Genomic DNA, 23,689 nt, shown 5'->3' on the forward strand with positions numbered 1-23,689 from the left:
GCTAAAACATGCGCCTCGCATGGTCGAGGGCATAGTAGTAAATTTACTCCCGAGCGAGAGACTTCTCTGCTCTTTCGGTGATTTCTCTGGCGGTAGCCATTCCTCTGACACGAGCCACTTCTCTGGCGGGTATGGTTCCTCTGACAGAGGCCATTTCTCTGGCGACACCCCGTTCCTCTGGCAAGGTCCGTTCCTCTGGCGAGGTCCGTTCCTCCGACAAAGCTTATTCCTCTGCTCTGCATATATTACTCCTCATCACAACCAAAAGCCAGGTCTCAAGAAGCAACCACAACAGTCAAGGAGGAACGCTGGAGATTCAACTTCCCAAACAGAACACCTACCCATCCAAGTCTCTCAAGCTATAAACAAAATCGGGAGGTGCGCAAAGTTAAGGCTTTGAGAAACAACAACAAGCTGATAAAATTCTATCTGCTTAGACCCAATTCTCCGTTATGAGTGAATTTCCTAATGCATATGCCTTTACAATCAGTCTCAAAGTGAATTTCCAAATTCATGTGCCTTTACAACCATTCTCAAACCGTTTAAAAAGGTTAAAACAAAAACTCACAACAGAAAGGTCATCTTCACGAGATCAACACTTTTGGAGGTGTTCCAAAATATTCCCGTGTTGTTTCGCATACTCATGATGAACAAAAGAAACAACAGAGGAGCAGAGACCCAGGAGCAAACAACTCAACAACCAACCAATTAAAACACACCCGAGAAATATATTAGGCAATGCAATGAAAACACTCCCCATAACATCAACTGGACAAATCACGTCAAGAAATTGCTCACCAAGGTGTTGCAACCAATACATTAATCTAATAACACCACATGAGCAGCATATACCAAGAGAGACAAGAACAACAACTCAAGCCAGACAAAGCACCAGAATCAACCAGTGAACCGTCCTCAACAAAAAAGGAGCACCCGACAACCAGCAATCAATCAAGAAAGGGGAGCCATTCGTCCCCCCACCCCAACCAAGCAACCAAACATAAACAAAAAAGGCACAAAAATAAGAAAAAAAAGGAAGAGAACATCCCTGAGAAAAGGAGCGCCCAAACGAGGCAGATACGCTTATGCCACAATTCGAACATAGGGAAGAAAACACTTGTTATCCCAAACCAACTGCAGAATATCAGGAATAGCAAAAGGCCAAAAACCCTCATCAGTCACCGAAGAGGCCAGGAAATCAGCAACACGGTTCCCCTCTCGAAAGATGTGGGAGATCGTAATATGAAGGCCAAAAATGTCCTGAATAATCTTCCTCCATGTGCTGAAGAACCGCCAAGGAACCGTAGTAGAACGAGTACGGAAGAGATCCACCGGATAAGTGCAGTCCGTCTCAATCCAGATGTAGTCCCATCCCTGAGACACGACCTGCTCCAAAGCAATGATGAGCACAAATAGCTCAGCCTCAAATGCCCACTCGCGGCCAACAGAGAAATGGAAACGACCAATCACCAAGTTGGAATCTCGAATGATATCCCCAGCATGAATACAAAGAGGCAAACCATGGACCGAACCATCAATATTGATCTTATGCTAAGGATGCGTAGGAGGAAACCAGTACACATAAACATAAGAAGTAGGGCGACTAGGCTTGCCTGGCACCCTAAGGTCATGAAGAACAAGCAGCTTCTCCACCGAATTTGCCATCTCACCAAGACTGAAACGAGAAGCTTCCAAAATAAACGCCTTGATTTGCACCGTCAAGGAGACCGCAGAAATATGAGCGTCATCAAACACAACTTTATTCCGATGATGCCAAATGTTCCAAATAGTAGACATGACCCCAACGTGCCAAAGGCTAGCCACTTGCCGACTGGCCTGAACCTTAATAGCCCAGATGATAAAACTCCCCACATCTAGATTCGAGGTATCATCAAAACGGACCAGGCAAAAAGAGAGCTCCAGACCTGCCTGGCAATCGAGTACTCCCAGAAAAGATGATCAATGTCCTCCCCAGTCACTTTACAAAGCGGGTACGAACCGGGCCCCTGAAAACCATAGCGGCGAATAAGATTGGCCGTCGAAAGATGGCCCAAAATAACACACCAAGTAACAATAGACCTGCGAATCGGGATGAAAGGAGCCCAAATCTACTTGCCCCATTCACAGATGGAGAACTAGGGCGCAGATGATCCAAAGCTAAAGACGAAGTAACCTCACCAAAATGAGAATGCGTCCAGGCGCGCCGATCCCCAACACCAAAAATGCGAATCGAAATGATGTCAAAGGCAATGTCAGGGAAGGCCACCAAGAAATCCAAAGTGAAGTGATTTATGCTTAATTGTTCTAATTTTGGGGGTTTACATGCGCATATTTTAAGTTAAATCTTCTGGAAATTGGTGCGTTTTATGGTGTATTTGATGCTTTTCAGGAGATTTAGGTTTTAATGGTGGAAGAGTATAATTTTGGGGATTTTTGGCTAAAAATGGCGTTTTTACGCCAGACCAGACAGAGCAGCGAAATCGCTAAGTCATAGAAAGCGAAGCGCCAGAGAAGTCGCGCCAAAGAAGTCGCGCCAGAGAAGTCGCGTTAGAGGGAAGAAATGCCAGAGGAAAGACACGCCAGAGGAATCAATGCCAGAGCGGAACCCATTCCGCTGGCGAAGTCAGAGAAATCATCCGTTCCCCTGGCGATATCCATTTCTCTGGCGAGAGCCGTGATTTCCGCCCGAGTGGAGATTACTTCCAGAGCGCGCATCACAGCTGGACTTACCTTCCTTTGCACGATTCTATTCCTTTTAGAGTCCGGCTTTGCATGGCAACTTCCATGGTGATCCAGAAGGATTTGAAGTCTATAAAAAGGGCCATACTTTTCATTGTAAATCCAATCAATCCCTTGACCTAGTTTTAGACGCCATCTTTGCAATTTGTTGGCATCCGAAGCTTAGGAATTACTTGCTTTCATAGTTTCGAGTTTTTATTGTTCTAAGTTAGATTTCAATTTAATTTTTAGTTTAGTTTCTTGGATTGTGATTGCGTGACACAATTACACGTTCAAGATATTTACGGTATTTCGTATTTCAATTCAATTTATTTCCGTTTAATCATGTTCATGTTTTTCATTCATGTTTATGCTTTCCTTTCAATTATGCAATTTAAATTATGCACTTTAGTTTCACGTCTAGATTAGAAGTCTTTAAATTTACAAGTATTTAATTCCTTAAGTTAGGTTTAATTCGAGTTGTTTAAATTATTGCCTAGGTTAAGTCTAAGTTCAATTTACGTTTAAGTTACGTTTTTTAATCAAACTCTTTACTGCTTTCTTTTTATTGTTTTTCCTACGATACTACTAGAAGCCCTTAAAGACTTTCCTTGTGAGATCGACTTGGGTTAGCTTATCACTGCTAGGATGTCCTTGTTCTATTGCAAGTCAACTTAGAGGTGTTTAGGTTGAGTCAAATTTTGGCGCCGTTGCCGGGGAAAGTTTTAGGCGTTTTAGTTGTGTCGTTTTTACTTGCTTTATTTAATTTTTGTTTTTACGTTTCTTCCACTCGGTGCGTTTAATCCGTTTGTTCAGTGTTGTGCATGCAGGGACGCCGTAGTCTTAAAGGCAAATTGGTGTCTCCTTTGCATAGTACGAGCAAAGGGATTTTCAGGAAGAATAGCTGCAAGGGAGTGATCGGGAACGACAGAGCAGACAGTTCAAACTCCAGCTCTGACGGAGAAACACGTGACAGAACTGAAGATTTCTTCTCTGACTCTGAACCTGAAGTTCCAGAGCAGACTGTAGAGGAGGAAGAAGCCAGCTCTGCCAAGTCCTACTCTGATTCTGAACTACCCGAGCAGAGCGCAGGAGAGGAGGAACTAGATTCGCCAGCCAGCTCTGACTCTGAGCCTTCAGAGCAGCCAACGAGAGAGGACGCCAGCTCTGCCGATACAGAGCAGACGACAGCCACGGCGAAACACACTAAGGAGGAAGAGGCCAGCTCCGCCAATTTTTGCACTAAGCAGAATTTAAACAAGGAAAAGAAGGAGATGGCCCAGAACACGGAATATATGGGAGACTTCACTAGGTCGGTAATCGGAGATACCAACACATCGGCAATCGTGCTCCCCACTGCTGTGAGAAACTACAATCTCAAACCAAATGACTCGAATTTGCTGCCGGTGTTCCACGGGATACCAAGCGAGGATGCGCTGCAATTCATCCGAGATTTTTGCACCCAAGTGCAAACGATTCCTCCGCTTACTCTCACAGAGGATCAACTCAAGCTCAAGTGCTTTCCCTATGCACTTAAGGACCGGGCGAGGACATGGATGCTATCTCTGCCGCCCAACTCTATCACTACATGGGGAGATGCTTGTGAAAAATTCATGCTGAAATATTACCCAAGCCACAAAACACAGGAGCTGAGAACAAAAATAATGGAGTTCACCCAAGGAGCGGATGAGCCTTTGCATGAAGCTTGGGAGAGATATGAAGAACTCCTCCGTCAATGCCCTCAACATCAATTCACTAATGTTATGTTGATGCAGTTCTTCTACGATGGGTTAGTGCAAACTGCTTAATTTATGGTGGACAGCACGGCAGGAGGAAACATAGCTCGGAAGACTGCGGCAGATCTGAAAGAGATTTTCAAGATCTTGGCCGAAAGCTCCCAACAGAAGTCAGTCCGTGGACGGAGAGTGGAGGCTAGTGCCGTGACAAATCAGTTCGAGATGCAGCAGCAATTGGCCTCGATCATGCGAGATGTCCAACAGCTCAAGATGGAAAAGATGGAAAATTCTCCAGTTCAGAGCTCAGCGCCGCCGATGTCAACTCAGCCGAATCCAGTTCTGCCAATGTCAACTCCGCAGAACCCAGCCATGCAGTATGTTGAGCCGTGTGGTATCTGTGGAGATTTCAGCCATGGAGCTAATGAGTGCCATAGAATGGGAGAGTTTACCCCGGAAGGACAAGCTGAGGTCTATGCAGCACAGAGCAGCATCAAGCTCTTGCTGTAACTGTTCTTCGCAGTGGTAAAATGGTGGATAACAAAGTGGAGGTTCCTAATTTGACCAGCGCAGAGCAGCCGAACTCTACCTTGACCAGCGCAGAGCAGCCAAGCTCTACCATGACCAGAGCAGAGCTGCCGAGTTCTGTCCAGCCTAGACTAGAGTTGCCGAGCTTAGCGCTGACCAGCCCGACTGATGGAGAGACGGCAGACAAGCAAAAGGAAGGAGAGAAGGAGAAGGAGGTCAAGCTCCACAAAGCTACTGCACCATATCGACCACCGATTCCTTTTCCGAACAGATTGAGAAACGAGAAGCAGGATCGTCAGTTTGAAGAATTCTATAATATGTTGGCCAAGGTAAATGTGAATTTGCCTCTTCTTGATGTGATCCGAAATGTGCTTGCATATGTGAAATTCTTCAAGGAATTGGCATCCAACAAAAGAAGGTTCGGTGACAATGAGAAGGTGTTGGTCTCTGAAGTTGCAAACGCAATCATACAGCAATCTTTGCCACCCAAGCAACGCGATCCAGGTAGTTTTGTGATTAATATTGCTTTGGGAAATGGTAAGGAAGCCACGGGTATGTTGGATCTGGGGGCTGGGATTAACTTGATGCCTTACTCTATTTATCAACAATTAGAGTTAGGTAATTTAAAATCTACTCGCATGTGCCTCCAACTTGCTGATAGGTCCGTCAGGTATCCCCGTGGTATAGTAGAAGATATCCTAGTTAGAGTCGGGGGTTTGATAGTGCCCGTTGATTTTATCGTACTGGAGATTGGGGATGTGCACGAGAATGGTAGAGATCACACTTTGCTATTAGGAAGGCCCTTTATGGCGACCACTAACACGTTGATTGATGTCAAAAATGGAACTATTAAAATGTCAGTGTTGGGGGAGTCGGTGTCTTTCTCAGTGCATGAAAATCGAGCTATGCCTTCGGCTAACCTTATGAATGAATGCTCATATATAGATGCTATTAATGGCTTGGTTGAGAAGGTATTTTTACAGGAGCAGGAATGTGAGGAAGTTTGCGCTGGATCAGCAGACATGGAAGAACTAGCTCGGGAAGCTGAAGAGTTCGGCGCTGCTCTGACACGGGAGCTTCGCTACTCTAACTTCAGCCCTGGTAGCGCTGACCTGCCCAAACCTGCATTGCCCAGCTTAGAGAAGGAACAGGTGGGGGCAAAGAAACCAGTACTCGAATTGAAGGAACTCTCAACCAATCTCAAGTACGTCTTTTTAGAAGACAGAAATGAGAAGCCAGTCATCATCTCGTCTACTCTGTCTCTAGAGCAAGAAGCGGCGCTGCTCGAGGTGTTGAAGAAAAACAAAGCAGCGCTGGGATGGAGCATATGTGACATACGTGGCATTAGTCCAGCCACATGCATGCACAGGATCTACCTAGAGGAAGGAGCTACACCCAAGCGAGATGCCCAGCGACGCTTAAACCCTATGCTGATGGAGGTTGTGCGCAAAGAAATCCTTAAGCTTCTTGCCGAAGGGATTATCTATTCAGTCGCCGATAGTGAGTGGGTGAGCCCGATGCATGTCGTGCCAAAGAAAGGAGGAATGACGGTTGTGCGCAATGACAAGATGGAGTTGGTACCGACACGTCCTACCACGGGATGGCGGATGTGCGTCGACTACAGGAAACTCAATGCCGTCACCAAAAAGGATCATTTTCCCCTCCCTTTTGTTGATCAAATGTTAGATCGGTTGGCAGGGCATGATTTTTATTGTTTTCTAGATGGTTTGTCAGGATACTACCAAATCGCAATCACACCGGAAGATCAAGTCAAAACTGCCTTCACCACGCCTTTTGGGACATTTGCATGGAAGAGGATGCCGTTCGGATTGTGCAATGCACCCGGGACGTTTCAACGATGCATGATGTCCATATTCTCTGATATGATTGGTAAATTTGTGGAGGTTTTTATGGATGATTTTTCGGTTTTTGGGCAGTCCTTTCATGATTGTTTGACTAAGATTGATGTAGTGTTGCAAAGGTGTATTGAAAGTGGCCTAACCTTGAGTTGGGAAAAGAGTCATTTCATGGTTACTAGCGGGATTGTTTTGGGACATGTGGTGTCTAAGCATGGACTAGAGGTCGACAGAGCCAAGGTGGAGGTAATCCAAAAGTTGCCGCCCCTATTGATGTCAAAGGGATTAGGAGTTTCTTAGGTCACGCCGGTTTTTACCGGCGTTTCATTAAAGATTTCTCTAAAATTAGCCAACCTCTATGCAAACTGCTAGCTCAGGATGTTCCTTTTAATTTCGATGACTCTTGCATGCATGCCTTTGAAACATTGAAACTTAAGTTGAGCTCTGCCCCGGTTGTGATTGCGCTTGATTGGTCATTGCCCTTTGAGATTATGTGTGATGCGTCTAACTCTGCTGTAGGAGCGGTGCTAGGTCAGCGTGTGGACAAGATGTTACGTGTGATTTACTATGCTAGTTTAACTCTGAATAGTGCACAAGTAAATTACACCACTACTGAAAAAGAGATGCTTGCTGTGGTCTTTGCCTTAGATAAATTTCGAGCATATATCATTGGGTCTAAGGTCATTGTCCATAGTGATCATGCTGCACTTCGATATTTGATGACTAAACCTCAGGCTAAAGCTCGTCTCATCCGTTGGGTCTTACTGTTGCAAGAGTTTGATGTAGAGATCAGGGATAGGAAAGGGAGCGAGAATCACGTAGCTGACCACCTTTCCCGATTGAATAAAAATCTGCTAGAATCGAGTTGCAATTGCATCCCTGAATCTTTTCCTTTCGAGCATACATATGCACTAACCTTTGATAAGAGCAGCACTGCCGAGATCTGCTCTGCCCAAGCCAGAGCAGAGGAGTCAAATACCAGAGCAGCGGAGTCGAATACCAGAGCAGAGGAGTCGATACCAGAGCAGAGGAGCCGACATCTCCAGCGCAGAATCAAAGCCAGCTCTGCTCTGGCCATCTCTGCCGAGATCACCTCTGCCAACCTTGCCGAACTCAGCGCTGCTCAGTGCAGCCCTGCGAGTGCCGAGCCCTGGTATGCAGATATTGTAAATTACTTAGCTTGTGGTATTCTACGGCCGGAGCTGACGTCGCAGAAGAGAAAGAGATTTTTAGCTCAGTGCAGGCATTATTATTGGGAGATTCCTCACCTCTTCAAGATTGGAAAGGATGATGTCATTCGACGGTGTGTGCCGACAGAGGAGCAACAACAAGTGCTGAAAATGTGCCATGAAGATCATTGTGGTGGACACTTTGGGGGGCAGGAAACAGCACATAAAATTCTTCAATCAGGTTTGTTTTGGCCTTCCATATTCAAAGATGCACACACTTTCACTCTTGCATGTGATCGGTGCCAGAGAGTAGGAAATATCGGCCGCAGGAATGAGATGCCTCTCCAAAGCATTTTAATTGTCGAAATTTTTGATGTATGGGGCATTGATTTCATGGGGCCATTTCCTACTTCGCATGGGTTTCAATATATTTTACTTGCTGTAGATTACGAGTCCAAATGGGTTGAGGCTATCCCCACGCGGACATGTGATGCTAATGTGGTGCTTAAGTTTGTGCAAGAGAACATTCTTTCTAGATTCGGATTTCCTAGAGCTATTATTAGCGATGGAGGCAAGCACTTCTGCAACAAGTTGTTTGCAAAGCTCATGAAGAAGAATGGGATCACGCACAAGGTTGCAACACCTTACCACCCGCAGACCTCTGGACAAGCCGAGACGAGCAATCAGCAGATCAAGGGAATTTTGGAGAAAACGGTCCAGCCCTCGCGCAAGGATTGGTCCGTAAAGTTGAATGATGCTCTCTGGGCATACCGAACTGCCTTCAAGGGCGTGCTTGGGATGAGTCCATACCGTCTAGTATACGGCAAGGCTTGCCATCTGCCGGTGGAGATAGAGCACAAAGCTTATTGGGCGATCAAAGCTGCCAACTATGACTTGGACTCTGCCGTGAAGCAGCACACACTGCAAATGGAGGAGTTAAATGAGCTACGCAATGAGGCGTATGAGAATGCGAGGATTTACAAGGACAAAGTGAAACGACTACATGACCGCCGCATTTGCCACAAGAAGCTTTGCCCTGGAATGAAGGTGCTCTTGTTCAATTCTCGACTTAAGTTATTCCTGGGAAAGCTGAAATCTAGGTGGAGTGGTCCGTTTTTACTTAAGGAGGTGTTTGAGCATGGTGCTGTTGAGCTACTCAATGAAAACACGAAGGAGAGTTTCAGAGTGAATGGCCATCGAGTGAAACCATACTACGAGCACCAGAGTCAGACTATGGAAGTGGAGTCTCAAGCTCTGCACAACCCTTGTTGAAGTTCAGATCTGAAGTCGGGCTGGAGACTCTAACTCTAGCGCTTGGTGGGAGGCAACCCACCGTTGGTTTGTTTTTCTTTGTTTAGTTTTTGTTTTTCTTTGTTTTTAGTTGGGTGTTTCGTGTCTTTCCTAAGTTTTGGTTGCTTTGCGGATACTATGATGCTTGGTGAGCATGTCTTATTTTCAGCGCTGAAATTCTCATACAGCCGCCAGCGCTGCTGCCACCACCGCTGCACCTTTCCGCACTGCACTTCACCACCACTGCCCTTCTCCCCGCTGCACTTATCCAGCGCGGTCCTCTTCCGCGCTGCAACTCTCCGCTCTGCCACAGCCAGTGAATTCCCCTCTCACCACCTCGCACGATGCTTCAGTGTCTAAATGCCGATAATCAGGGACGTATTCTCAACTCTTCTTATTTCTTTTTGTGCCCTGAGGACATGGCATGCTTTAAGTATGGGGGGGTGTTTTATTGTGCTTATATTTTCAATTGGGCGAGATTAGTCTTTCTATGCTTAGTTTTTGGTCTCGAATCTTGCTAGTTTGTATGAATTTGTGGAAGAGTAGATGGTTTTCGATGCGAATTTCGGGTTTTGTGAATGAATGGTGGTTATTCTTATTTTACTTTTGATATATGTTTCTTGATTGTGCAAAGAATTAGGAGTTTTGTTGCAACACTTTTGTAAGTAAGTAAAACGTGATTTGTCCGGTAGATGCTAGAAGGAGTGTTGTCATTGTGATTACCTACGATCATATCTTATCTGTGAAAAACGCTGGAAACCAGCTCTGAAATTGCCAGCTCTGAAACATCTGGCCTGTTCTAAAACGTGATAGCTCTGAGTCTCTGCTCCTCTAGTCTAACTATGAGCATGGGAAACCACGTGAAAAGACTATGGAGTACATCCAAATGGTTTTTATTTCATGAACTATGGCTCAACTGTCGAAATCTTAAACACACAAAGTGTGAAAAAATGGTGATATTGATTATAAAGGTGATCACATTAGGGAATTCACTTCTAACGGAGAATTGGGTCTGATCGAATTACTTATATTACTCTTTTGTTGCTTCTTAAACTTTGAGTTACTTGCATGATCGAGAGATGTGTATTGGTTGTAAAATTTTGAGCTAACTTTGAGAATGTTTGGATGGAAATTAGCATTGTTGAAATCAATCTCTTCCTAGGATTCATATGGATTTTGCTTGAGGACAAACAAAAGGCTAAGTGTGTGGGGGGGTTGATTTATGCTTAATTGTTCTAATTTTGGGGGTTTACATGCGCATATTTTAAGTTAAATCTTCTGGAAATTGGTGCGTTTTATGGTGTATTTGATGCTTTTCAGGAGATTTAGGTTTTAATGGTGGAAGAGTATAATTTTGGGGATTTTTGGCTAAAAATGGTGTTTTTACGCCAGACCAGACAGAGCAGCGAAATCGCTAAGTCATAGAAAGCGAAGCGCCAGAGAAGTCGCGCCAGAGAAGTCGCGTCAGAGGGAAGAAATGCCAGAGGGAAGACACGCCAGAGGAATCAATGCCAGAGCGGAACCCATTCCGCTGGCGAAGTCAGAGAAATCATCCGTTCCCCTGGCGATATCCATTTCTCTGGCGAGAGCCGTGATTTCCGTCCGAGTGGAGATTACTTCCAGAGCGCGCATCACAGCTGGACTTACCTTCTTTTGCACGATTCTATTCCTTTTAGAGTCCGGCTTTGCATGGCAACTTCCATGGTGATCCAGAAGGATTTGAAGTCTATAAAAAGAGATATGAGATTTGAAATAGTTTAGTTTGTGTAAATTTGGGAAGTTTTGGATTTGAGGCTTGATTGATGAACTGAAGATGGATATATGTTATTGAGGTTGCTAAGATGATATTTGATGGATTGAATTGATGATTGAGATTGATTAGTGATTTTTTATATGAGTTAGTTTGATGTAATTTGGGTAAAATTGATTCTATGGTTTAATTTACTAATTGATTGTTTATTTATGCAATTAAGTGATTCAATTTGATAGATCTAACGTTTGGTTTGTGAATTATGGACGTTTAAAGATTTTCAAAAAGTTTAGTTTGTTAACAATTGGGACTTTATGATCTATGTGTTAATTGATTAGATTGGCTAAGGTTAATTGTTATTAAGCACTAGTATTAGTACCCGTGCGATGCACGGTTTATGAATATATATATAAAATTTTGCATGTAGAAATAATTAATACATAAATGCATATTCTTTCGTTAGGGTGGTCAACCCGTGTGAGGCACAATCTACGAATATGTTAAAAGAAATATTATATATTAATTAAAACAGAAAATATATATAACAAAACAACAAAATATCTTATACAAATTAATTGTATAAAGTATCATATAAGCAATATTTTTGAGAATCAGAATTTTTGAGTTTCGAATATCCATGATTAGTCACCATTAATGTATGAACATAAAATTAACTATAAATAAAAAATATATTTATTAAGTACAAAGTTAAATGTGAAAGATATCCAATTATTGACTATCATGTTTGTGCGAAATAATCAATGAAACTTATGATCCTACACAACATAACAATCTACCTTAAGAGAAATCAGGTTCGTTTGATTACACAAAACGATATATGGAATAATTTTATTCCTAAAAGCATAATATTTGTGGGAGGGAAAAAAAACCCCCCACGAATTTCTAAAAATAAAAACTCATAAATTTATATCGTATATATAAAATTTTAGAAACATATAAAATATAATTACACATATAAAAAAGAAATATCATATTAAATAATGCAGAATATATATATAATAAAACAACAAAATATCTTATACAAATTAATTGCACAAACTTCCATTTACACAATATTATTGAGAATCAGAAATTTTAAGTTTCAAATATCAATGATTAGAGCATCCGCATTGGTGTCTACTTTGATAGCCTACTTGATAGGAGGATACCACATTGAGTAAAGAGGCCGCATTGGGATTATTCGATAGCCTACTTGATTTTTTTAGTTTTGATTTTTATGCTTTTCATTTAATTTTAATTGCTCAAATTTAAATAACACATTTTAGTAATAATTAAAATTTCATTAAAATAGAAATCCTAAAAATTATAAAAAAGGAGGCTATCGAGCAAGAAATGTAGGGCCCAATTTCTTACTTCTCCCATGTATATATACACACCTCAAATTCTTTCATGATTGTGTAATAATAAAAATCATTAAAATAACACATTTTAGTTTGGATTCTGTCAAACTTTTCAAATCATTAAAATAACACATTAAAACTGTACAACACGCGCCGTCTCCACCGGCCATCGAGTTCCACTCGATCCTTCAAGTAGCCCTCGAGTAGGGGGCCTTTGCATCGACCTACTCGATCAACTCCCTACTCGAGTAAGGGCTATTGAGGGATGCGATGCGGGTGCTCGTAGTAACCATTGACATATGATTTTAAAATTAACCATAAATAAAAAGCATGTTTATTAGTACAAAATTATTTTCATTAAATTTTATGAAAAAACTTGAATATCACCATCCTCATACTATATGAAATTATAAAGAACATTATTTTATATTATAATGTAAAATACTAATATATTATACAAACAATTATAATACCTGCAGTTTTGAATTATAAATTGCGGGATATATTCAAAATTTCTTCGTTGGAGTAATAATAATCTAAGAATTTAATTAAAGTTGAAAGGATGTATTTGTTGTAGTAAAAGTTTGATTATAAAATTGTTTATATATTTGAACTATGGATGCTTTTTTTTATTATTAAATTGTTTATGTGACTTATGCAATGTTTATTTTAGTTTTTTTTTTCTCTCATATTTTTACAAAAGAGGTTCACCGATCGATAATTAAATGAATAATAATTTGTATTAAATTATACTTTTTAAAAAATTAAAATTAGGTGAATATACTTTCATTAGTAAAATTCAATTTATGTATTTTATTTTCATTCATAGTTCATGATTCTAACGAATATTCTCTATATATTTCGTATCATACTATTTTTTATATTTTTAAAATTTTACATACATAATTTTTCAAATTATATATTATTCTACAAACCCTTTTAATTTTAAATGTATGCCATTATATATCATTGTCACTTATCATTTTTATGCCATAGCTATAACAGATAAAATTAGATATAATAAATAAGAGATAAAATTAATAAAAGTATGTTATTAATGCATAACTAGTATTTTACCCGTGCATACGCACGGGTACGGAATTCACAAATACATAAAATATAATATAAATATAAGAAGAAATATAATATTAAATAAAACAAAATATATATATATATATAAGAAATAACAAAATATCTTATACAAATCAATTCCATAGAGTTTCATATAAACAATATTATCGATAATAAAAAAATTTCAAGTTTCAAATATTAATAATTAGTAATCATTGATATACGAACATGAATTCAACCTATGGAATAACTAATGTGCAAGTTAAAATCAATCCAACCTAATCGAAACTTCGATTCTTTCTGAACTACTTATTTTCAAATGGTATCCACACTGTTCACAAATATTCATTTTTGATTGCAAAAATTTCTTATAATTTAATCCATAACAATTTTCGCATTGAACCCACAAATGCCTGTATTTTTGAGTTGCATCAAGATCACTAGACCTTTCTCTTAGAGTTAAATCACTGTTCTTAGCGCGGGTTGGTATACTGGACCCCCCGCCTTCACTATTAGTTTTACGTTTATCAAAAATGCACCTAGAAATGTAACCGTCACTACTATCACTTACAATGGACGTATCAATACAGATTTGAGACTGAAGATAACTGTCAATGCAACTAGTAATGCGATTATTCCAACTAGATTGAGTATCATACATGTAACGATTGTATAAGGAATCTTCATTAGGAGAGCCAGATCCATTATTCATATAACTAGAATTGCGATAACTACAAAAATAACTTTCTAGTTCATTCAGAAAAGAATGATCGCTGTCAATCTCAATAATCAGTAACCCATGGAATAAAAAATATGTTATTACGTAAAAAGTTAAACGTGAAAGATATACAATTACACGATTATATTTGTGCATGGTCCCTACACAACATAACATTCTACCTTATGAGAAATCAAGTTCATTTAATTACACGAAAGTATGGAATAATTTTTTTTCCTAAAAGCATAATATTTGTGCAAGCTAAAAAAATAATACAACATTCTAACAAAAAATCATAAATATATATCTTATATATAACGATGACAACGTCAAATACACAAATTATATAAAACTAAGTCTATTATATATGATCGTGAAATACACAAATTTAAGTGTATTATTTCAAAAGATAGGTAAATTACAAAAATACAAAATTTTGTAAATTGATAATTAATATCATTAGAATAATGTTTTAAATATAACAATATACACTGATTTAACTATATAACTAAATATGCTAACAATTTAATCATATAACTAAATATGTTTACCATCTAAAATGTTTTAAATATCAAATACTCCCTCCATCCACGAAAGAACTCTCTATCTTTCATTTTTGGGATGTCCACAAAAGAACTTCCTACCTATTTTTGGACTATACCCCACCACTTATAATCCTCTTACTTTTTACTTTTCACAACTCTTAATATTAATTATAACACATTTTCACCACTCCCAATACACTCAACTACTTTTTATTCACTCTCAATACACTCAACAATATTTTTTCTTAAAACTCGTGCCACTCCCTTCTAGGAAGTTCTTTCATGGACGGATGGAGTATATTTTATTATCTATTTTATATTTTTCATTTAGTATTTTACATAAATAGTGAAAATATTATTTCACAATTTAATATATTAAATGATTGTGAATAATTCTCAATTTAAATAAATAACGTATATATTTATATACTATTATTTTATAATTGTCATTAAAATTGGCGGATATTTATTTGTATATATTATATTTAAGTTTATATACAACAATTTCCAAAATATTGAAAATAATTATATATAATATATATATATATATATATATATATATATATATATATATCAGAAATTCATTCTTAATTATTGATCGTCCGATGAATCATGATCAATGAATGAAATTCTTACTTTATTCTTTCAACATTTACCTTTCTCTATTGAACATTTTTCCTATATATATATATATGGGAGCGCTCTAATGAGACCCCTTATTTTTAGTGATATCTTAGATACGATCTCGTTCGTTTATTTTATCAATCATATGACTGATATTTTACTTAGAGGGCAAGATTTGCTCTCAGGATTCGAATCCTGGAGGGAGCGAAATATTTCATACATCATAAGAGTCTCATCTTAAATAATAAACTTTACTTTCACCATAAGTTAGTTATGCTAGTGGACTTCTTTTCTCAATATTGCATACTGAATTTTCATTGAAATTAATAATAATTTCAAATCGAGAATTAGTAAACAGTTCTTCCGCCATTGATAGCTAAGCAACACCACTTATAAATTCAACTAAAAAGATGGTCATCAAATTATTTTTATTATGATTAACCAACTAAAAATTCCCTGAAAAAAAAATAAGAAATATTTTTGTAAATTTTGTAAATTAAGCAATACCACTTGTAAGTTTTGTAAATTAATAATTAGTAACATTACAATAATGTTTTAAATATAACAATATTAACTGATTTAAATATATAACTAAATATAGTAACAATATAATCATATAACTAAATATGGCCTAGAACGGAAAATACAAATTCGGTTCAGCCAATAATATTTTTACATTTTACATCTGAAAAGTAAATTTAAAATTTGAATGATGTTTTATTATCTATTTTACATTTTTCATTTACTGTGTTACAAAAAGAGTCAAATTATTATGTTGATATTGATACATAAAGTGATTATAATAATCCTCATATATGTATGTGGCGCGCTAGGAGTGTGACACGTGGCAGATGTCTTTCAAGAACTTTCAAGGCAAAATACACGTAAGAGGTAAAATGAGAATAAAATTGCAATTTTATTTGTAAACTATAATATTTTTATGTTTATTTTCTTTTTTTATCTTCTTATTTGGATTAATATCATAGTTGGATTAATTCGTAAATTGTAAGTAAGTGAAGACAAATATCATATTTGGATTAATTTGGTGAGAAATTTGGTGCATGCATCTTCAATAATAAAACTGAAGTTGCACATTGTCGGTCTAAAAAAAGTAGTTGCATATTTTATTGTCATTCATAATATTGGATGATTTAAAATAATACTTCTTCACACGTATTTTTAAAATTTTTAAAATGCTCTTTCTGTATTCTTTACTATATATATTTTTAAATTGTAGTATATTAATCCTACGAAATTGATTTAATCCTAAGAAATTGATTTTTATTTAAAGTACGTAACTTATATAATTATTATTACGTCTATCATAATTTTTTTTATAGGAATCAACAACTCACATTTATTATGAAAATTTTGAACCCTTAATTGAACTAAATATCATTAAATTAAAGGTCAGCTTATATCAGAATCAATTAGGTGCATATACTTTCATTAGTAAAATTAAATTTATGTATTTTATTTTCATTCATAGTTCATGATTCAAACGAATATTCTCTAAATATTCTGAATTATACTATTTTTTATATTTTAAAAATTTTACATACATAAATTTTCAAATGATATATTACTCTACAAAACATTTTAATTTTAAATGTATTCCGTTATATATCATTGTCACTTATTATTTTTATGCCATAACTATAATAGATAAAATTAGCTATAATAAATAAAAGATAAAATTAATAAAAATATGTTATTAATGCATAATATTCAATAATCCACAGTTTTTATATGTATATAGAATCAATATTTCATATATTTGATTTTTGTCGGAGGAGTTATTGGAGACATCAAGAAATTACTTCCTTGAAATAATTGGAGTTAAAATGCCGAAACAAATTAAAGCTCAATTCTTATTAAATCCGCGACCCTTATTTAAGAAACTTTTTTTTTTTTTTTGCGAAATTTAATTTAACAATTCTTATTAATCAACTGTCTTTAATAATTTTGCACTCTTAAAATTACAAACTATAATTAAAAGTCCATTCTTAATTAGCCCAACATCTCATTCTAATTAGCCCAACATAAAAAGCCATTAAAAGTCCATTATAATTATCCCTTCTATAAAATGAAAAATTGCGGCTACAACCCCTAATTTTTACACCAGCGCCACTCTTCTTCTTCACTCAGTTTTTGCATTTTGTTTTCTTTCATCTTCCTCCACCGCCTCCTTCTCCATCGAAGAGCGCCGCCTCCAGCCACCGGCATCCCCCTTCTCGCCTCTCGCTCATTGGCATTCCCCCTTCTGTCCGTCACGGCGCACGGCGAGGTTGCATATGCAGCGCCGCCTCCGTCTCCACAACCACCGACTCCCTCAATCGAAAATACCCTCTGGGTCTCCCTCTCTGTCTCGCAACTCTCCGATCTGGGCGAAGACGTTGCACCACGCGGTGCTGACTCCTTCCTCGTGACAACAAAGATGCCACCGCCACCCTCTTCGATTCTCCGGCAACCGCGGCGGTGCCGAGGCTGCTGCCCCCTCATTCCCTGACTCGACTCAACACGGTACTCACAGACGCAACTCAACATAGCAAGTTCAAAGGCAGAGAAATAAAATCAAAGCTTCAAACTTCTACTTCTTCTTTCTTTTATCTGTGAAAGCCAAGTTTTTGAAATTGTTCAAGTTCATTTTAGAGAAAAAAAAAAAGGAAAAAAAAAACTCGCCGCTTCTTCTTTCTCATCTTTTTCTTCCTTAGTTGCCGTCGTGGTTTTGGGTGTTGTTGGTGGTTGAAGTAGCACTGACAGTGGTGATAATGGAAGACGGTTGTTGGTAGATTCAAATGCTCCCATGAGTAGAGCAACCCTTGATTGTTGTTTGATTGTAAATTTCATCTTATTTATAGAGCCTCAAAATGTGGAGGCCACATATACTTGTTCTCCAAGAACATATCAGGAAAGGACATATTAGCTTTAAACTTGATGAGCAAGTTTTGAAAGAGATGTGGGAGGTTGTAATCTAGTGGATAATAAGATGATTGATATTACATGTTGGTTAAAAGGCTTTTCATTTTCCTGCCAAAATGATCATGTTGGCTAAGGTTGAGCTTTTATATATATATAGATAGATATTAAATATTCACATTTTTTATATGAATATAGAACCAATATTTCATATATTTGGCTTTTGTTGGAGGAGTAATTGGAGACATCAAGAAATTATTTCCTTGAAATAATTGGAGGAGTTAAAATGCCGAAATAAATTAAAGCTCAATTCTTATAAAATCAAGGACCCTTATCTAAGAAGGTTTTTTTTTTTTTTTTTTTTTTTTTTTTTTTTTGCAAAATAAGCTAATTTAATTTAACAAATAAAAGCTAATTTAAGTTAACAATTCTTATTAAATAATCAGGCTTTTATAATTTTGCACTATTAAAATTGCAAACTATAATTAAAAGTCCCTTATTAATTAGCCCAACATCAAAAGCCTTTAAAAGTCCATTCTAATTAGCCCAACATCAAAAGTAATTAAAAGTCCATTCTAATTATCACTTATATAAAATGAAAAATTGTGCCAGCAACCCTAATTCCTACTCCAGCGCAGCGCCGCTCTTCTTCTCCATTCTACTCCAGTACAGCGCCGCCGCCGCAATCACCATCTCCACGCCGTCCACCATCACCAAAATTTCTTGTCGCTCCGACTCGCCCGGCCTCCTCCGTCCTTGGCGCCTGCATCAAAATCTGCGCCACCGATCTCGCCGACTCGCTCAGTCTATCTTGTCGCTCCGATCCGCCCGGCCTCCTCCGTCCTTGACGCTGCGTCAGAATCTGGCCGCTGGTCTCGCCGATCCCCGCCTTCTCCGTCCTTGGTGCCCCTGTTAGAAGCAGTTGCAGGTAACAATAGAAAGTCAAAAATAAAAGATGCTGCTTCTACTGCGATTCTTCTTCACAATAACTTCTTTTTTCTTTTTCTTTTTATTTCTCTTAGCTTCTTCATCAGCTCAGCCGATTCGTTGTCGTTAGTCATAGCTACCGACCACACTTTCTCTATCTCCTCTCTTCCTTTGAAATTGTATCTTCTCTTCCATTTATGCGAATGATACAACCGTTGGCTGGTATTTATACTGATTCATTTCTTGACCCCAAAGTATTGTGCCAACTGGTATTTGTACTTCATCATTTCTTGGAGCCAAAGTATTGTGTATTAACCATGTAGATGTGTATATGTAGATTTTACCCAATGAATATAAAGAGACACATTGGTTAAAAGAGTTCATCAATTTCCTGCCAAAACGGCTTAGATTGGCTCAAGTTGAGCTTTTATATATATATAGATGATAGGAATGATAATTAGGGATAAATTTGGTTAATTGTTGAGAAAGCCTAAAATTGGTTAAGTTTAGTGTACTAATAATTGGGAACTTTTGATTAATGAGATAGATACTTGAATTGATGATGTTTATGTGTGTTAATTAGACTACTAGGAAGAAGAAATCATGATTAAATTGTTTATTAATAATGAGTTATGAAAATTTCCCGAGTTTAGTTTGCGTGCATACTTGAGATCTTGTATATAAGATGAGTTATGAGTTGGGCATGTCTATATGTGGCTAATTGATGATAAATTGAGCTTATATATGCGAAATGAGGCAAAATGAATCGTCCCCTAAAAACTTGTGTGTTGACCGAATACATGTCAAAGAAGGGGAAGTCGAGTTTGATTTTTTTGAGTTGTATGATCACGTATTTATGTTATTGTGTATTATGTGAGCTTAATTTGAATTTTTGAGAATTTTCCGACGAAGAACTCTCGAGTTTAGTTTGTTAAAAATGACATAAATTGGAATTACTTTCTCATGTGAATTATTTTTAGTAAATTGATTTAAGAATGTGCTATTATATGTCCTTAGCTTTCTAAATTGAATTTTTGGGATTTTTTCCCCAACTATTATTATTATTTTTTTTCGTTTTTACAAAAAGTTTTTAAAGGTGTTTGCTAAGGTGCTATTGAACTTGATTAATTATTCTATGAGCTAATTTAGGATTGATGATGCATTGTGTGTACTTATCTATGTGCTTGTGAGTTGAGATAGTGTAGTTCTATAAGAGTGATAAGTCGAGAGAAGGATTGGTGTTTAGTTAGGAAGACTAATTGATATGAGAGTGTTATAGTTGGAGTGAAGTGATGAGAAGCAATATAATAACACTAAGATAATAGTAGTATTGTTAGTGAGGAAGTCGTCTAACTTATTTTTATCTTATCTCATGGACCATCTATGTCGTCTATGATATTTGAAGAAACGAGCAGAGGATGAAAATCAGTTACGTCAAGTATCGAGGAAAGTAAGCTAAAGACTTTAGGTGGGCATTATTTTGATACCCCTATTATACAAGTTTACTAAATGATATGATACTTATGAATATGATTTGAGTTAACGATATGTTTGAAACTAATTGACTTGCCAAGTTTTAATGATAAGCTTGTATGTTACCCTCTACTGTTGAGACGAATTCAGTCCTGCCACAAGCGGAATTTTGTGCACAGAGGTGACTGTGAGCCGTCGATCGGGTCGGCCGGTCACGGTACTTGAGAGGGAGGCCTACTTCTCAGTACCTTTGATGATGAATAGTGGATATTGATGCAGCGCAGAGCAGAGCGCAGGATGAGGCTGCACAGAGTGAAGATTCGGTACTCGTGCCTGTTGGTCCAGTGACGAGAGCTAGAGCCAAGACGTTCAAGGCTAATTTAATGGCGTTGGTGGACGAAATCTGGAGGCAAGAGCTGAAAAGACCAATTGGAGAAGGGCCGACAGATCAGAGCTTAAAGGTGGTAAACCTTGTCGCTTACAGAGCGGAGCCGCACAACAGAGCCGAACCGCCAGAACAGACTCGATTCCTCTGCGCCTTGCCAGAGCAGCGGAGTCGTTCCGCCCGGGAAGACGCGATTCCTCTGGCTTTTCGCCAGAGCAGCGGAATCATCTCGCCCGAGGAGAATCGAACTCTCTGGCCTTGCCAGAGCAGCGGAATCGACTGAGCAGAGAAATCAAGTGGAGTCTGCCCGAGCAGAGAATTCAAGGGAGTCTGGCCGAGCAGATTCAACCCGCCAGAGAAGACTTGATCCCTCTGGCCTTGCCAGAGCAGAGTTGATTCCCCTGCGTCTTTCAGAGGATTTCGCGCTAGGATTTCTTTTGACTTGCTGAACAAGTTCCGTTATTTTCTTTATTTCTGTTTATTTCCTTTTACGTAGGGCTTCCTGTTTCCCTATAAATAGGGATGTTATGCGTTGGACAAAGTAGACAATTTTGATAATATATCAGTGAGTTTAATTCTCTCTCAAGTTTCGAATTCTTCTTGATAAACAAGGATTCACCTATCGACGAATCGACGAGTTTCTTCATCCCTCGCCGTGTGTCATTCAGCGTCTCCGAGTTCTTGCATCAAATGCACGTTGGGGTTTAGGGAATTTATTCGCCTAGATCATTTCGTGGTTTAGATTCAGGGGTTTTGAGGCAATCCATCCTTTATCTGTAATTTCAGTTTGTTCTGTTCAATTTCAGTCTTCCGCATACAAACCAATTAGATAGGTGAATTTCATATCTGTTACGTTATTGTTGTGTTTTCCGGTGAAACTCCATATTTACCGGCCAAGGTTATATCAGATATGGTACATGCATGATGAATGTTTAAAACTGCGCAGTTACTTTATTGTGATGTTTATGATTTGTGAAATTGCATGCACAAGTTTGTTTATACTAAAATCCATGTGCGTTGCTTAGATTGTGGCAAGTTCAATTTATAGCTCTAAGAGCACGCTTTCATTTGTTTTCGGCTTATGTCCACTGAGTGCTTTGTACTCAGCCTTGCATATATTTTTTAATGTGCAGGATAATCGAGGAAGGAGAATGGTCTGGTGCTGGCGAGGATTTTGTTTCCGTTTACCGTGTACCGTATTTCCATTTCCTACGGTAGCTTTATGATTTGGAAGTTTATTATAGAGTCAGTCAAGAAATTTACTCCCAGCTATATGTCTTCATACATATAGTTTGTTCACATTTTGCTGTGATACTCTGAATAATTTGAAGCTTTGTGTATATTTAGCTATGTCCGCTTTGTAAATGTTTGTGAGTATCTTGACGCTTTTGCGCTTATGAAGCCTATAATATTATATCGTTATTGATATTATCTTGTTGTTTGTTTTAGCATGAGTTATTGTTAGCTTCTGCTTGATGTTTAGTCCAATTTCCCTTCTTTACTTCTTTCTTTTATTTTAATCGTACGATACTCGGTCTACGCTATCACTAGCTAGATGTCGGGCTACGACAGAGTGGTATTGGAGCAGGTCGTCTGCTCTGAGTCTATTTCTTGATCGAGTCGAACTCTTGATTCACCTATCTTCAAATCGAGTATAGTCTAACTTGAATTCTTAGGCTAGTTTGAGAGTGAGTTTGAAACATAAACCCCAGCACCCCCATCTCCTCCGGCTTATCGAGGTAAGAGTTTATTGTTGGCCTTATTGCTTTTATGATGTGAGTTGAGCATGCATTACTAATGAGATATGTATTGTTCCGATGGGAGGATGTAACCGAGACAATGGACCATGTTATTTGCAAGCAACATTTCAATACAAAGGAATATCAGTAACCATTGCACCACCGTTACACCAATAGTGTACCAACGAGAATGAGCATGTTGACGATGTGAGATATACCAAGTAAGTTTCTGTACCCTAGTTTGTAACAATTGCCATTTTCTTTCTTTCAGGAGGGAGAGACCGAAAGTTGAGATAGTACAAAGAGAGTTTAGAGATTTCATTAGAATTATAGGGATAACTTATGGGAGTTTCTAGGGCACTATGACAGACGTTGGCTTGAGGCTTCGCAGTTCGGAGTTGACGGCGTCAAGGGCGTTCCACACCTGTTGCCGCTACTACAGCCAGAGTGGCAGAAATAGGGAGCTTACCTAGTATCGCAGTTTATTGACAAGACACTAATAAGATAAACGTACTATGGAGACCTTAGAGGATGCGTAGATACTCTTGAACATCTGTACTTCACAATAGAGGTGCCTTCACCGGGACCACATTTATTGTTGCTACATTAGTTCATGAGCGCAAAATTACTGAGCTTTTACCCTATTATGATCATATTTCAATTTTTACTACACCCATTTCAGCCCATGCTAGAGCCCGAGCCGTTTGTGCTCGAGTCGGTTTTACCAGATTCCATTATGCCTGAGCCTGAACCATTTGTGTTCGAGATCCTTACTTTGACAATGGACATTGATTCACTTTCCACTTAGTCGATTGTCCCTTCTTCCAGTATTGATCCACTCCCATCATATCATATCCCAGTTTTTGTTCAAATTTTCGTCCGA

The 23,689-nt window shown here is 38.2% G+C and overlaps 1 protein-coding gene and 1 long non-coding RNA gene across 2 annotated transcripts; one reads left to right on the plus strand and one right to left on the minus strand.

The window, feature by feature from the left end:
- Positions 1-1,083: 1,083 nt before the first annotated feature.
- On the minus strand, positions 1,084-1,797 carry LOC131012406 (uncharacterized). The gene is made up of 2 exons (XM_057940390.1): positions 1,621-1,797; positions 1,084-1,551 (listed from the first exon to the last, which is right to left on the minus strand). Exons 1-2 carry the CDS (start codon positions 1,795-1,797, stop codon positions 1,084-1,086), a joined length of 645 nt encoding a protein of 214 aa, XP_057796373.1.
- Positions 1,798-18,773: 16,976 nt separating this feature from the next.
- LOC131006473 (uncharacterized) lies at positions 18,774-22,498 on the plus strand. The gene is made up of 2 exons (XR_009095537.1): positions 18,774-19,210; positions 22,201-22,498. It is a non-coding gene; the product is annotated as an uncharacterized LOC131006473 (long non-coding RNA).
- The last annotated feature ends 1,191 nt before the right edge of the window (positions 22,499-23,689 follow it).

The sequence above is a fragment of the Salvia miltiorrhiza genome, chromosome 1 (genome assembly GCF_028751815.1).
Source record: "Salvia miltiorrhiza cultivar Shanhuang (shh) chromosome 1, IMPLAD_Smil_shh, whole genome shotgun sequence".
In the NCBI taxonomy this organism is placed as follows: Eukaryota; Viridiplantae; Streptophyta; class Magnoliopsida; order Lamiales; family Lamiaceae; genus Salvia; species Salvia miltiorrhiza.

Bases quoted from the DNA above. Each gene is read 5' to 3' on its own strand.
- LOC131012406 (XM_057940390.1), bottom strand. From the start codon at position 1,797: ATGTCTACTATTTGGAACATTTGGCATCATCGGAATAAAGTTGTGTTT. The intron at 1,552-1,620 runs GTGCCAGGCAAG...ACGCATCCTTAG, and splicing joins TTGTTCTTCATGACCTTAGG to CATAAGATCAATATTGATGG.